Raw genomic sequence first — 15,984 nt, 5'->3', positions numbered from 1 at the left:
AAAACTTTTCAGCCCCTGTGGAAGATTCCTTTCTCTGCACTGGATCATTCTGGTGGGGGGATGGTTCCTTCTGCCTTAAAAATATTTGTTTGGTTATTTATTTAGAAAGGGTCCTGCTATGTTGCCCACACTGGTTTCAAACCTGAGCTCCCATCTCAGCCCCCAAAGTCATTACCAGTGAGTGCCACCTCACTGGTAATGAAAGCCTTGCTTTCATCCTCTGGCTTTCAAAACATAAATGTCTAAGGAAATATTTTGGGGGATAGTGTTAAACTAGGGAAATTTTCTGATTACTATTATGTATTCCACAGTGCTCACTTTTAAATTGTGTTCCCTGGACAAGCAGTGGATGAAGATGCCTCATGACCATATGTGATGGGATAGTGGAAACCTATGCTGATTTGGTTCCAGGGAAGCCTAGTGTAGGGAGACCAAGAAGATGCAGACACAGAGAGGAACATGGCTAGGCAAAAGGAGTCTATGTGTTGGGACTCTGTGGCTTTAGCAAATAGCTCGTGCTTTCACATTGCCATTGTACATATTCTTTGTTATTATTATTATTAGTAGTAGTAGTATTAGTAGTAGTAGTAGTAGTAGTAGTAGTAGTAGTAGTAGATTTTGGTTTTTCGAGACAGAGATGGCCTGCCTCTGCCTCCCGAGTGCTGGGGTTAAATGCATGCACTGCCATGCCTGGCTTCATTATTACCTGTTTCTAAAGTCCATTCATATCTTCTAGGGTACTATGACTAATGATGGGCTCCTGTGTTCTATTACTTGGTGGCCACATCTGGTAATGAAAGCCCATACAACTTTGATTTTGGCTCGATGTCCAATGGAACCATAAGCACTGGTCAGCAAGCCGGAGAAGAGTTATACAAGTTAATTCCAGATGAATTAAGGATCTATGAGGGAATCCAATTCTGAAAGAAGCACACACACACACACACACACACACACACACACGCACACACACACACCTATCTGAAAACTGATAGGGGAACCTTTAAGAACCATAGAACACAAAGCTGTGAAGGAAAGACTGATACATTTGATTAAACCAAAGGTAAAAACTTTTGCAAATAACATTAAAACAAAAACTGTTTGGCCAAGACTGAGGGGTGGATCATCCTGACAGGGAGCAGCCTGTGAGAAGAGGTGCTTCTGCTTCCCTGAAGGAGTTGACTGGCTGCAGGAAGGGCATGTCTCTCATTGTCCATCATTCCCTGTGTCCTACCATCAAGAGCTAGTGTTGCTCAGAGCTGTTCAACGTGCACTAAGGGGAGCAGGGTGTGGGGAGGAGGAGAGATGGTGGGAAGAGCAGGAACAAGTTTACCCCTGCTTCATGCAGAAAGTTGGAGGAAGGGCTGCCTCTGTGTACAGGCTCTAGTACACACAGATCCCCTTTCAGAATTTATTGGACACAACAGGGTTTCCCAAGTCCTCATTTTCACTGGGTGGAGGTGGCAACTGTCTTTAATCTCAGTACTCAGGAGGCAGAAGCAGGCGAATCTCTAAATTCGAGGCCAGCCTGGTCTACAGAGTGAGTTCCAGGACAACCAAAGCTACATACTGAAACCCTGTCTCCAAAAAACAAAACAAACCAATCCTCATTTCCCTTGCAAAGAAACATGTTTTGGAAAAGCATGCGAAGACAATGTCACACTGTGTGGGCTTCTTCTCCAAGAGACCCCTCAGATTTCCTCAGTTCTAGGATCATGGCCCCTGCCTCTTGTGGCACCCTGTTGGATAATCTGAGATTCTTGGCTGAGCTGGGTACTCTGACAGCAGTCTATCAAGCTTATGTCTTTTGGAGTTCACTTGATATCACGTCTAGCGAATACTCAGACAAGACCCTCAAAGGACAAATAATATCCTATGGAGCTTCCACCAGCTAATGCATTTACTTATGCATTTTGTAGAGATCAGGGTCTGCTCTTGGAGTCAGGAACCACTGTGCTAGGCTCTTCCTAGATCCCATTTCTTACTTGTAAACTGATTATAAGTTTACCTGGTTCACCTAGGATGCTGGTCACGTTCAACTCTTAGGGATCTCATGGTATTCAATGCCAATAGGTAAAATGGGTTGAGCACATGTACCTGGGGGTTTGAGAGAAAGGGAGATGTTCTCATCAAGGGAGCAGATGCAGAACATGACCTGAGTTACAAGGAATTAAAGCACTGAGAGGAACAGAGACAGGTATCAGGTCCAGCCATTATTGGATAGGCTCTATGATGGAGCATACTCCAAGAAGCATCAGATAATCCCTCTGGCCCCAATTTAGATTTTAGAGATATGTTGTAGGATCTGTTTGTTTGTTTGTTTACAAGACAGAATTTGTCTGTGTAGCCCTGGCTGTCCTAGAACTCACCCTGTAGACTAGGCTGGCCTACTCAGTGGTCTGCCTGCCTCTGCTTCCTGAATGGTGAATTAAAGGTGTGTGCCCTCACAGCCTGGCTATACTGTAGGATTTCACGAGAAATATAAGGAGTGAATACATGCAGCTGGGATAAAACCAACACATCTGACTCCTCATGAAAGGATATCCCAGAGGTAAGGTGAAGAGAAGCCCTGGCCCTTGGGAAACTTAAAACAAAAAACTAACAACAACAACAACAACAAACTAGACTCAAGAGCTTAGATTCACTGTATCCAGAAGGAAAAGAAACAACTCCTTCCTATTAACTTCTGTGGGCCAACCACGTGTCAGGCATTCACGTGAGGGTGTAGCATGAAGAAGAGACTGTCACACTAGCACCAGTCCTACAGCCAACACATCTACCTAACAAAGCCAGCCAACTCTGCCTCCTATCCCTGAGATGACGTCACAGAAATCCTCTCAGGCAAGAGTGGGCATGGCTGAGTGTTTGCTATCACTGCACCCACATTTGGGGGTGGGGGAAGGGCTTACTGAGATTAAGAATCTCCAATTTCCCACACACATATGATGGGCTCCAGCTAGCCAGGGAAGGTCTACCGAGGAGAGTGGCTCTCCTCCCTTGCTGCTCTTTGGCTAAGAGTCCTGACCATCAGGCATGCTGAAAGAAGCAGGCTTTTAGTCACCTATGGTCCGTGTAGGACCCGTGATTCTGAAGTTACTTGAGCTGTGGCTTCCTTTGATGGTTTTTGTTTTGTTTCATTTTGTCTTAATGGAAATCAAGGATCACTCTATCAGAAGAATGTACATTGTCCTTGTAGGTCTAATCTTGTGTAAAATTTCTAGAACGTTTTGGGACTAGAATGTCCTTGGCCATGGTAAATCCAACTCCCCTCACTCCAGAGATGCTTCTAGAGCTGACTAGTTGCTATCTTAGATGTCCAACAGGCAAATGAATATTCAGCGTTGACCTCTAGTCATCCCACACCTGGGCAGATGGCAGAGCTACTGCCTGCATCCAGAATGAAGCAGAGTCCCTAGACCAAGGCCACACTCTGCTTATGTGCTTTCCTCTACTCCAGCCTGGAACACAGACACAAAATGGAAAGCTCTAAATAAATGTGATCCAGTATCTAGCTGTATCTATTTATTTTTGGTTTTTTTGTTTGTTTTTATTTTTGTTTTTTGGTTTGTTTGTTTGGTTGGTTGGTTGGTTTTTCGAGATAGGGTTTCTCTGTGTAGCCCTGGCTGTCCTAGAACTCACTCTGTAGACCAGGCTGGCCTCAAACTCAGAAATCTACCTGCCTCTGCCTCCCAAGGGCCAGGATTAAAGGCATGCGCCACCACCACCCGGCTCTAGCTGTATCTATGAGAGTCCTCTTTGCTCAGCAAAGAGTAGAGAGGCTCAAAGCTTCAAGGGTGGGGGGCTCAGGATGGGTTTCCCTCCAGCTGGGTGGAGGTTGGCTGTCAGCTGTAGACGTGTTGGCCATTCTTCTATATCATTCTGTCTGGAAGGTGGCTGCTGCTGAAGACTTCAACCCACCAGTGGCCCCACTTTATTGTCACCTCCTCCCCAGGAGTGAATTCTTTTTATCTAGTATATGTGTGTTTGTCTATGCCATGTTTGTAGTGTCCGCAGACCAGAAGAGGACACAGACTCTCTGGAATCAGAAGCACAGGTGGCTGTGAGCCACTAGATGATGTGGGTGCTGCTGAGAACTGAATTCAGGTCCATTAGAAGAGCAGTAATCACACTTAACTGCTGAGCTCTCCAGCCCCTTGTTTCTGTTATTTTTTTTTTTCTTTTACACCAACATTAGCAAGCGCTGTGCTGTAAGTTCGGGATGTAAGTTATTTCACCTAAGTTCGTCAATAATCAAAGGAGGTAGGTACCCTTGATTACAGATCAGAACGTTGTGACCAGGGGCTGTTAGGTCGAGTTGTATAAGGCCACAGAGCTAAGAAGGGGTGGAACTTGGCTTTGCATGTTCGTCTGACATTAAGCTCCATCCCCACTGCTCCTTCCTAAAAGATCAGGCTCATACCAAGGTTTGGAAATCTACTAGGATGATCTGATCAGGTTATATCCCCTGCTTCTGTCCCTCTCCTCCAAGGAGAAACCTGGTTCTCAGAAAGTTATCCTTCTATTTGGAGACCTAGATGGCAAGTTTCAAATCTGTCCTATATGACTTTGCTGTTTTTTAAATTTATTTGTATTTTGTGTGAATTGGTATTTTGCCGGCATGTATGATTGTGTGAGGGTGTTGGATCCCCCTGAAATTGGAGTTAAAGACACTTGTGAGCTGCCATGTGGGTGCTGGGAATTGAACCTGGAACCTCTGGAAGAGCAACCGGTGCTTTTAACCTGGAGTGGCTGAGCCTCCAGCCCCGTGACTTTGCTTTTTGAGTCTAACTCTGTAGCATTAACATTATCAAAGACCCTACATTTATTTTAAACTCAGCTGAGCCTCATTTTAACCTCGTTTAAAATCAGGAAGGATTCCCTACCTACTTCCACACTCCTTTTGAGACAAGGTCTTAAACAGCACAGGCTGGCCTTGAACTCAAGAATTGTACTTCAAATTTCTGATGCTCCTGCCTCTACCTAGGTGCTGGGATTACAGGCATGTGCTACTACAGCCTGTTAAAAGAAGATAATTCTTTTCTACTTTATTCCTGGAAAGTTGTTGGCAGGATGGTTGGTGTTATTTCCACTTTAAATATCTGGGGAAGGAGAGGAGCTAACATTTGGAAATAGGGCAAATTGTCCCTTAAATAACTGGTCTCTTCCCTTTGCTCAGTTAGTAGATCTCATAGAAAGTGGGTACCCAACTCCCCAAGAAAAAGGCTCAAGAAATATATGCCATGAGGCTGAAGAGATGGTTCAGAGGTTAAGATCACTGACTGCTCTTCCAGAGGTCCTGAGTTCAATTCCCAGCAACCACGTGGTGGCTCACAACCATATATATAATAGGACCTGATGCCCTCTTCTGGTGTGTCTGAAGACACCAACAATGTGTCATATACATATAAATAAATAAATCTTAAAAAAAAAAAGGGATATGTGCCAGTCGTCAATGGGTACTAGATATATCACAGGAACCCGACCCTCACCATTACACCATCAACAGACAAAAATGTTTAAGCAAGGAAATTTGAACAGTGGTAAGCACTAGACAGTGCCTTGAGGAGAATGATGGGAATTTTTCAGTCTGGGTTGTCAAGAGAGGCCCCTGAAGAGTCAACACAGGAGCTGAGGCCTGACTGTAAAAGGCAGCAGTCACATGAGGGTGTGGGGGAGGTGTATTCCAGGAAGAGCAAAGCAAGGACCTGGGGTGGTTTGGCCCAAGGAGTGGCACTATTAGGGGTTGTGGCCTTGTTGGGCTAAGTGTGTCACTGTGGGGGTGGGCTTTGAGACCCTCCTACTAGCCATGTGGGAGCCAGTCTTCTCCTGTTTGACTTTGGAATGCGATGTAGAACTCTCAGTTCCTCCAGTACCATGCCTGCCCAGGTGCTGCCATGCTTCCTGCCTTGAAGATAGTGGTCTGAACCTCTGAACCTGTAAGCTAGCCACAATTAGATACTGCCCTTTATAAGAGTTGCCTTGGTCATTGTGTCTCTTCACAGCAATGGAAATCCCGACAAAGACAGGTCCTTAGCTGGCACTGGGCTCCAAGTGCTTAAGGAACTAGAAGCAACCAGTACAGCTAGAGAGAAATTAACAAGGGGCTAAAAGGAAAGAGAAAAAGCTAGAGTTAGATAGAGCCAGGTCACAGTGGCCATGTAAACTATAGTAGAGTTAGACTTTATCCAAAGTGGATGGGAAGCAGGGATGGAGCTGAGGAAACTGATCTACACACTGAGTTCCAGGACAGCCAAGGCTACATAGTGAGACTGTCTCAAAAACCAAACAACTCCCTTAGGCTGTAATGCTTGAGAATGGGCTTCAGGAGGCAAGAATAGCCCCTGGAGCCCACCAGGGATGATAGAGGGGGCAGCAGGAGCACAGTGGGGATGGTAGAGGGGGCAGCAGGAGCACAGTGGGATGGTAGAGGGGGCAGCAGGAGCACAGTGGGAATGATACAGGGGGCAGCAGGAGCACAGTGGGGATGATACAGGGGGCAGCAGGAGCACACTGGGGATGACTTAGGTAGGAAAACAGATGAACATTTTGTCACCCAAACCAGGTACATGTCCATGTGAACAGGAGTGCTACAAATAGTGAAGTGTGGGTGACAGGCATACTAGGCAGTTTCAGGCCAAATAGGATGCGGTTAGTAACAGGCCAGAGTAGTGTTTTCCTAGACCATTAGCAGGAGCATCATGTGAGAACTTGCTAGAAATGAAAATTCTCAGGGTCCATCTCAGACATGCTAAATTAGAAACCCAGGACAGGTGCAGCAGAACCTCTGTGTGTGTGTGTGTGTGTGTGTGTGTGTGTGTGTGTGTGAGAGAGAGAGAGAGAGAGAGAGAGAGAGAGAGAGAGAGAGAGAGAGAGAGAGAGAGAGAGAGAGAGAGAGAGAGAGAGAGAGAGAGAGAGAGAGAGATGTGTGGAGTGTGTGTAGGGATGTGTCTGTCTGTGCTGCTAGGGATCAAAGCCCAGACCACACGTGTGCTAAGTAAGGGAACACTTTCCCACTGAGCTACAGTCATGTGCTTTAACAGGCCCCTCAGGAGCCTGAGACTGTGAAGCCTGGGGATCACTGCGCTACAGTGACAGTGGCATGGTTCAGCAGATGTGGCCAGTGGAAAGGGAGAGCGGAGTCTAGAACAAGTTTTGGTTTTGATTTTTTTTTTAAATGTGTATCTAGTAATGCTATTAACTGCAACAGAGAGAACTAAGATGGGAAAAGAAATGGGCTTGTGAGGGAACTGAAGCTTCTACTCCAGATATGTGAAGTTAGCAAGTTCAAAAATGAGCCTTTCTGTTGGGCCTGATGATACACACCTTTGGTCCCAGCACTTGGGAGGCAGAGGCAGGTGGATCTCTGAGTTTCAGGCCAGCTGGGTCTACACTTTGAGTTCTAGGACAACCAGGGCTACAGAGTGATACCCTGTCTAATAACTGATATTGATGGTGGTGGAGGTGGAGGTGGTGATGATGACAAGGAGGAGGATGATGATAAGTACTTATAAAGCCTAGACCATGTCTTAGAGCCAGCCACAGGGAGAGATTTATAGGATAACTAAGCCTGGAAGCTATACACCCTTTTCAATCAGCCTCCTTAGGAGGCCCCAGTTATAGAGGAAAGAACTTCCCCCAATGAGGCTGCTCTGAGTACCAGCATGACTCATGGTCCAAGCGCTTAAAAAAAAAAAAAATCATGGGGGCTGGAGAGATAAAGAGTACTTACTTACTGGTCTTCCAGTGAACCCAGGCTTGAATTCCAGCACCTATATAGTGGTTCACAACCAGTTGTAACGCCAGTTCTAGGGGATCTTGTGTCCTCTTCTGGCCTCAACAAACATCAGGCACACATGTGGTACACAGACATACATGCAGGCAAAACACTCATATACATAAAACAAAAGTAGGGAAGAAAGAAAAGGAAAGAAGGATGGACAGACAGACGAAAGCAGAATATGCCTGCCAGTCTAGGTCACTGAGCACTTGGGGAAAAGCAGCATGGAGGAATCAAAGTAGACCCTTGCCTTCAGAGTTTCTTGGGAGACCAAGTTGGCCACTGACACAAGCTCCAGCTCCAAACCTTGCCCCTTGCTCCAGCCAGCCTGCTGCAGTGAATTCCTCCGATCTGCTCCAGAACTGAGCTCCTAGCTCCAAAAGCAATCAGTCACTTTATCTGGCCCCAGATGCCTGCACTTTTGGTCCGTGGTTTTGTTTTGTTTTCCCCTGTTCTTTCTTTCTTTCTTTCTTTTTTTTAAGACAGCACCTATATAGCTCTCTGTGTAGCACAGGTTGGCCCCAAAGTTGTGAGGAATCCTGCCTCACTCAACTGGCTCCCGTGATAGGATTATAGAAATGTGTCACTATACCCAACTTTTCTGTGTAAGGATGCTTTGCCTCTATGCATGTCTGTACATCATGAATATCCCTGGTGTCCATGGAGGCAAACGAAAGGTGTTGTATCCCTTGGAAGTTCAGTTATAGCTGGTTGTGAACCACCATGTAGATAAAGGAATCAAACCTGGGTCCTCTGGAAGAGCAGTCAGTGCTCTTAACTGCTGAGCAATCTCTTCAGCCTCATTTTTTTTTTTTTTGGTTGTTGTAGTTTATCATCAATGGATTATAATTACTGCACATAGACAGATCAGTAAGCCTGACCCCTGTGCTGTCTGTGGGAGAGGGGCATATCCTTGGTGACATCTGACAGTATGGATGAGCAAACAAGGAGTGTGTGGTCACCCCATCTCAGAGGTACTGACAGCAGAGGTGGTATGGGTAAGCTCAAAGTCACAGAGCAGAACGGATATGGAGATATATGTATGTGTGTGTATATATACACATTTGTATATGTCACATATATATGTATATATAAAATGTATTTCATGAGCATTGTTTTTTGCCTGCATGTATGTCTGTGTGAGGGTGTTAGATCCCCTGGAACTGGAGTTACAGAGAGTTGTGAGCTGCCATGTGGGTATTGGGAATTAAAATTGGGTCTTCTATAAGAGCTGCAAGCATTCTTAATTACTGAGCCATCTCTCCAGACCCGAGTAGGATTTCTTAACTCGGCCCTTGGAGTAGGTTCTATGAAGCAGCTGAAAAAGCCTCCATTTTAATCATATTCTTAAACCTAAGGCTTCAAAACAAAGCTCACACCTACACCTTAATGTGCTTCACATTACCTGAAGGACTCTGGTGCCAGAGGCTCTCACTTGGTAGGTTTCAGGTGGGGCTCAAGAATTTGTATTGCCAACAGTTTCTGAGGGGACACTACTGCTCTTGATTTAGGCTCACAACTTAAGAATCACTCATTTAAATGATACAAAGCCCATAGGGACCCTAAGTTTAAATTATGATCTTCCTTTTTAGACAAGATTCTAACAGACACCACAGCCCTCTAAACTACCCCTAAGTCCCAAGGAATTTGAGATTTTATTTTTGGAAGAAGCTTTGAGACAGACAGACAGACAGACACACACACACCACTGGACCTTCTTCTGGAGGTCAGGAAACATCTTGGTAACAGCACTTTAGAGGGTGCAGGAAAATGCCTTCCGGAATTTAAAAACTCAAGCAAAACTCTTGAGTGGGAGATGATAAGGTTGGCTTTGGCTGATCCAATTACTGGGCCAACTGCTGGTGAACAAGGGTTTCTGGACTTTGGGCAGACTGGAGCCTCTCCGGAGACTTACTGACACTGTGGTTGGGTTTCTATATGAATCCACAGGTCCAGACAGGTTTGCTCTACAGAAGAATGGGTGCCTGCTGGGGGTGGGGTGGTCAGACTCTGGGGAAATGGAGAAGGAACACATTCAACATGACAGAGCCTAATTCGCAGAATCTGTGGTTGAGGTCATTGTGGTGAGTGTTAAGAGGAGGAATAGTGCTTCAGGTTGTGCTCACTTTTAGCAAAAGCGGTAGAAAGAGGCCTGGAAAGGCCATTTGCCAGCTTCCTTCAGACCTGCTTCAAGTTAAATCTCTTCCCCATGAAAGGGAGGGAGAAGTGAAAATGTGCATTCATTCATGAATCAAGCTGAGTCTAGAACAGGAAATGTGGGTCTGAACTAGACAGAGGAAATTCTTTTTGTAAGGAGCACACTGGCTTTCCCACTTTAGCTAAACAGGTGAGGTGAGGTAATGTCAAAGTCAGAGTGGGTGCAGCGTGATGGGAAGGCACTACAGTAGAGTCCTGAGACCGCAGATGTTCTCTGACTTCAAACTACCTGTGCTTGGAATTCTGACGGTGGAACTCTGGTGAGGTTAATCACCCCATGCCATGGGAAACCTCCTCATCTGTAAATTGGAGGTAGTAAGAGAGCTTGCACCTCAAAAGGGCTGTAATTAGAATGAAATAAAGTAACCTAGGTAAAACACGTAGTTTAGTACCTAATTTTAAACATTCAATGCTTAAAAAACGTAACAGGTAGTGGGTGGGGCTTGGAAAAATACAGGACCATGATTACATACCTATTACCAGAGACAAAAAAGGACAGCTAGGTTGGTACTGCTGCCAATCTCCTGTGGAGACTGGCAGATTTGAGGTATGTGTTGAACAGGATGGAGGAGTCAGGCAGCCTAAGACGACAGCTTTCACAGGACAGCTCTGCCGGCTGTAATGTGGGCATATCCTGCTTGTGCATGCTGGAACATTCAGAGTCTCTTTTGTGACGTGATCACTGACAACCTAAGTACAAACAGCCTGATGTGAACAAATCAAAGTGAATAAAATCAGCACTGGTAAGAAGGAGGCTGTGGTAACGCTAGCAGAAACGCTCCGGAGATTTGCAATATTAAAGTGGAATCCTATTTTCAGGGGAAATATGCAGCTCCTGAGATTCTCAGAGTGTGGAGGAGGTACTGACACCCTAGCACTGGAGGTGTGTGGACCCGGGCAGAACTAGAAGTCAGTTGCTACAAATGGATTTCCCCTTTGATTCCAAATGAGCAGGAACTTCTCTAAAACATAGTACGCCAGATCAACAAATCCTGTCAAATCCCAGGTACTCAAAGATTCGAGTGGCTGTCTGTATGTTCCTTCGTGCATGTGTATGTACGTGCATGTGTGTGTCTGTGTGTGCACATGTGCAGGTGTGTTTTTGTGTGTTCTATATGCTTAGATAGTAACTGTTACTGAAACAAAAGAAAATTTTCTAAAAAAAAAATCAAATCAAAGAGACAAAATAAGTCACATGCTTCATAGTTAAATAAAAATTCACAGCCTCTGGAAGGTGGAGCATGGGAAAGTGCCAATTTTATTGTGTTATTCTGTATTCCTTTCTTTTTTTAAGATTTATTTATTTTATGCATAAAATATAGCTGTACAGATAGTTGTGAACCTTCATCTGGTTGTTGGGAATTGACTTTTTAGGACTTCTGCTTGCTCTGGTCGGCCCCACTCGCTCTGGCCCAAAGATTCATTTATTATTATAAATACACTGTAGCTGTCTTCAGACGCACCAGAAGAGGGCGTCAGATCTCATTATGGGTAGTTGTGAGCCACCATGTGGTTGCTGGGTTTTGAACTCAGGACCTTCAGAAGAGCAGTCAGTGCTCTTAACCACTGAGCCATCTCGCCAGCCCCTCCGTGTTCCTTTCTTAAGAGGTCTCCAGGCCACCCAGGCCTTGACTTGCAGTTCATACCTATCCCAAGTCTGGATGATTAACTCTGCAGGACTGCAGCAGTAGGACCTTAGTAGGTTATTGCTCTTCAAACTGACCTCTGGACATATTTATCATGGTCCCATTAGAGTCTTTAGAAGATCACAGGATAGTGAGGAAGGAGCCTGACTTCGGGCTTTCACTCCCTGTCCTTACAGGAAGCAGGTTCTGCCTACAGTCTTCACTAGAACTTTCTGCTCCTCTTAGAAAGGGATCAGGGATTTCACCTCATCCTTGCTTCTTGAGGAAGGAGGTGCCCCTAGTCTTCAAAGAATACCCACCTGCTTTCCTTGTGTCCCCTAAAACCATGGCCAACTATAGAAACTAGGTTTTTAGCCAGGTCTGGTGACACAGAACTATAGTATTAACTACTCAGGAGACTGAGGCAGAAGGATTCTACATTGAAGGTCTTTCTGGGCTACAGTGTGAGCTCAAGTCTGGACAATTTAGTAGGATCTTACCTCAAAAAAGTTTGGTTTTTTTTTTGTTTGTTTTTGTTTTTTTGTTTTTTTGTTTTTTAAAGCTGGCATATAGCTTAGTTTGCCTAGCATATGTAAGGTCTAGGTTTAGTTTCCAGTACTACACACACACACACACACACACACACACACACACACACACACACACACAAACTTACTTCTTAGGGCCTCCGCCTATCCTTCCCAAATAATGGTACCTTCAGCTTTAGATTTTGATAAAGTTCCATTATTTTTATCAGAGTTGTGGCTGTCACTTGTGGAACTTACTCCAATTCTTATTCTCTACAAAGGAGGGCATTTTGTTAAGTTAACAGTAAAACAGCAAAGTTTGTACTGTTTTGGGTCTCACGCAGAACAGCACGGAGCTGTGCACAGGAACACTCTATGGTCGTGCGTAAGTTTCTGAAACATGGCCCTCACTGAGAGGGTCTCACCAAGGGTGACATCTACCTGGAACAACATGGAGAACTGCTTGTTCCAGCTCATCCTCTCATCTTGCTTGAAAGTGTGTGAAAATATCAATGATAAAAAGCAGAATGGCACCAATGAAACTTTAAATTCCACTTCCTGAAGCCAAGGAAATATATCCATAGGCTCCTGAGACCTTTGTTTAATTTTACTCAGAGGTAAAAACTGAGGTAAAAAGTGGTTCTCCTTGGTTAGATCATCTAATCTTCTAGAATATCCCAGTGAAGTGTCCTGAAGATTCATTCACTCCTGTACTGTGTGGGTTTTCTCTCTCTCTCTCTGCCATTTTATAAAAAGCAGTCTGAAAAGGCTCTCACTTCAAGGCATAACTCTTCCTGGATTCTTGTAACTCATCTATTACCCCAAACCAACTTCAAACGCAGGATCTGAAAGGAGAAGGGCTCCCACAGGAAAGGAGCACCTCTCCCTTCTTTTCAGGGCATCAGCTTGGTTAACTATCACACCACCAGATAATTTATTCAAAGTTGACCCAAGAAGCCAGAGAGGGAGTTTATTCACACACAAAAAAATCTTATAAGGAAATAAATTTGTTTTAAAATAAAATAGAAAATGGGGTTTTCCTGTGAGAACACATTTAATGCCCGCAGCAAATGATGGGGAGTAGCAGGCCAACAGCCTACCTGCTGCAAGGTCCTGGAGATGCCTCCACTGACCAAAAATCAAACCAAGTCAAAACAAACGGGCCAACCAGATCCCTCCCCCACAAAAACACCGAAACAAAAGACTGGTGATCTGTTTATGTAGTCACATGAAAAATAAACATCTTTATTTTTTGCCTACTTTATTTCATTTTTTCAAATAAAATTTAAATCTGTACAAAGTATACTGTTACAGTATATATTTTGTAAGAACCAATGCCTAAAAGAATCACAATACTTCAATAAGCAGTACAGCAGACCTCGCTAGCTTCAGCTTTGATATTGAACAAACTCAAGCCGGCTGATGCACAACACGGTTGCTTGGTTTCCACATGGTGAGTTCCCAGCACTGAGATGGGAGAACATGACAGCAAATATGGTTATATTACAGCCCAACACACTGCGCTTCTTCGTATGATAATAACTGCACATATTTAACACAGAATGCTCAAATTTACTTTTTAAATTGCATTTGCTTACTTTTTAGTTGGCAAAATTCAGCATTCTTAAATGGGGTCCCCAAACAGTGCAAATTAATGATATTCTATTGTATATTGGCACAACTCCAATAAGGATTAACTTGTAAACTCAAAGAATATCAAGAACTTAGCCCTAGATTTTAACTAATATACACCTGGTCCATTTAACCAAAGTCATTTTGGAAAGATAGTAAAGAGCAACTCTATTTCTGAAAGGACATCGTTTTGACCATTCTTTAGAGAAGATAATTTTTAAATTGTCATTAAAATGTTTTACTATAAAAATTTTACAAACTTGATTAGAAATTTCAAGATGATTCACAGCAGACAAATACAAACTGTTTATATTCCAACAACACCAAGGCTTAGACTTTCAAGTGGAGCACAACCGTGTCAGCTGTGTTAACTGAGACTGGACAGTGTACTAAGTTATAAGTGGTGCTGGGTCTAGCAAGTGTAAATACACAGTATATTTCAATGAAAAGAATTGTCTTCTTTATACTTTATTTGTTTTCCCATAAGGAAACATTAATGTTTACATTCTTTAATAAAGTTAATCTTACATCAGAATATAACTTAATACTGTCAGCAACAGGGACCACACACAGTAAATAAGAAGCACATTTAAAATAAGTCTGATTTCACATAGATTAACATTTGTTGGTTAATAAAATATTGACAGTATTACAATCTTACAATATTTACAGTAAGAAAAATCTAGAGTAATATATACCTTTCACAGCAGGATTCCTTTTTAAGTTTTTCCAGTTTGGGATTGTGTGTACACAAAAAGCTCAAAATAAAGCAACTCTGCATGTAATCTTAAAGTAATGGCTACAGGGGGACTCCATCACAGCCACTAAAAATAATGGTGACTTCTCACGGAGTCTGTGGCATCTGAGAACCCAGTTAATTCACCAAAATCTTACTCAAACCAGCCTTAGTTACCCAGATTAAACCAGCCTTAGTTACCCAGATTAAAGCTGCAGAACTCCGGCCTTCCCCAACTGCTGAAAACCCAAAAGACTTTCTCATCATGCTATAAGAAAAGAGGGGAAATTTGTTTCAGCTCACACCTTATGGTTGGGAGCTCCCAACCAGTGTATACTCCCTAACATATGCCAAAAGAGGGCAGGTTTCACCCCCAAGCATCACAAGAGTCTACCCTCCAAGTGTAAGCCGTCCTGATGCCAATCTCCCGTTCTCCAACTCTTGTGTATCAAGATAAGGCATGAACCTGGCTGGTGTGATACCAGTATCTTGGAGACTTGGGATTGGGGCAAAGGAACAGACTTGTGTAGTTTGCACTGAGAGCAACAGGAAAAATGGAAAGTGATGCACATTTCCAATTAGAATGACAAGAAGACCCACATCCCTAAACTGGAATTTGGCCAGGGCATCAGAGTTAGCACCCCCTCTCTGAGTACCATGAGCAATTCGGATGTGTGCTCTGGGCCTCCTCTTGGAGAGCATCTACAGTAAGTAACGCAGTGTGGGACTTTAGTTCAGTGACTCCCAAGAAAGCAGACACAACTCTTGATTCTGGGGCTCTGCTCTGAGGTCATTCCTCAAAGCTGTTGGCCTGTCCCAACTCTGCCTACTTCACGTTATCTGATGGGCACAGAGCACTCAGGGATACGGCTGCTGGCTACTTTGAACTCTAGATCTTACAGGTAATCAACAGGTATCTGGGATTGAATTAGCAAACTGTACCATGGCTCCTTAAACAGACACTGTCAGGTTTGAAATCATGTCAAGCATGAATCTTCGCTGTCAGGTCAGAAATCAAAGTGGAAATGTTCCCACGTTAGCCAAGGTTATTTTGTCAAAACCTTAGAGGAGTTGGACAGTTTTTCAGTTTGCAAGTGATTGATTACTTATTTCAGTCAGGCTGGATTGGCAAACCAGACTGAACTATTTAGTTTTGTGTTTGATTCTTACATTGTGCTAACCCAAAGCTGTTGCATTTGGGCTAAATACACTGACAGAGAAAATTCAAACAAAAGTTTCAGCAAACTTCTGTGGCATTTTCATTTTGGACGTCAATGCAAGATCGAAAGGTATTTCTACCCAACATAGTCTGTTTAAGTGTTTTATGTTACTTCCTTTTGGTCCTATACAGAATTTTATGACTTCTATATAGGTCTGAATGCTGCCCCGTGTAGATTCCTTCTGTATATCTAAAAATATATACTTTTCAGTAGTTCAATACATGGTTAATCTTCCCACAGAGGAAGATTT

At 43.7% G+C, this 15,984-nt stretch overlaps 1 protein-coding gene across 1 annotated transcript; it reads right to left on the bottom strand.

Moving 5' to 3' along the window:
• Positions 1-13,361: 13,361 nt before the first annotated feature.
• On the bottom strand, positions 13,362-15,733 carry Igip (IgA inducing protein). Its single transcript, XM_031365387.1, has one exon. The coding sequence runs from the start codon at positions 13,694-13,696 to the stop codon at positions 13,535-13,537; it is 162 nt and encodes a 53-aa protein (XP_031221247.1). The 5' UTR covers positions 13,697-15,733; the 3' UTR covers positions 13,362-13,534.
• Positions 15,734-15,984: the final 251 nt, after the last annotated feature.

The sequence above is a fragment of the Mastomys coucha genome, unplaced genomic scaffold (assembly GCF_008632895.1).
Source record: "Mastomys coucha isolate ucsf_1 unplaced genomic scaffold, UCSF_Mcou_1 pScaffold13, whole genome shotgun sequence".
NCBI lineage: Eukaryota > Metazoa > Chordata > Mammalia > Rodentia > Muridae > Mastomys > Mastomys coucha.
The sequence above is the reverse complement of the archived record's forward strand: the minus strand, read 5'-3'. Positions and strand labels throughout refer to the sequence as shown.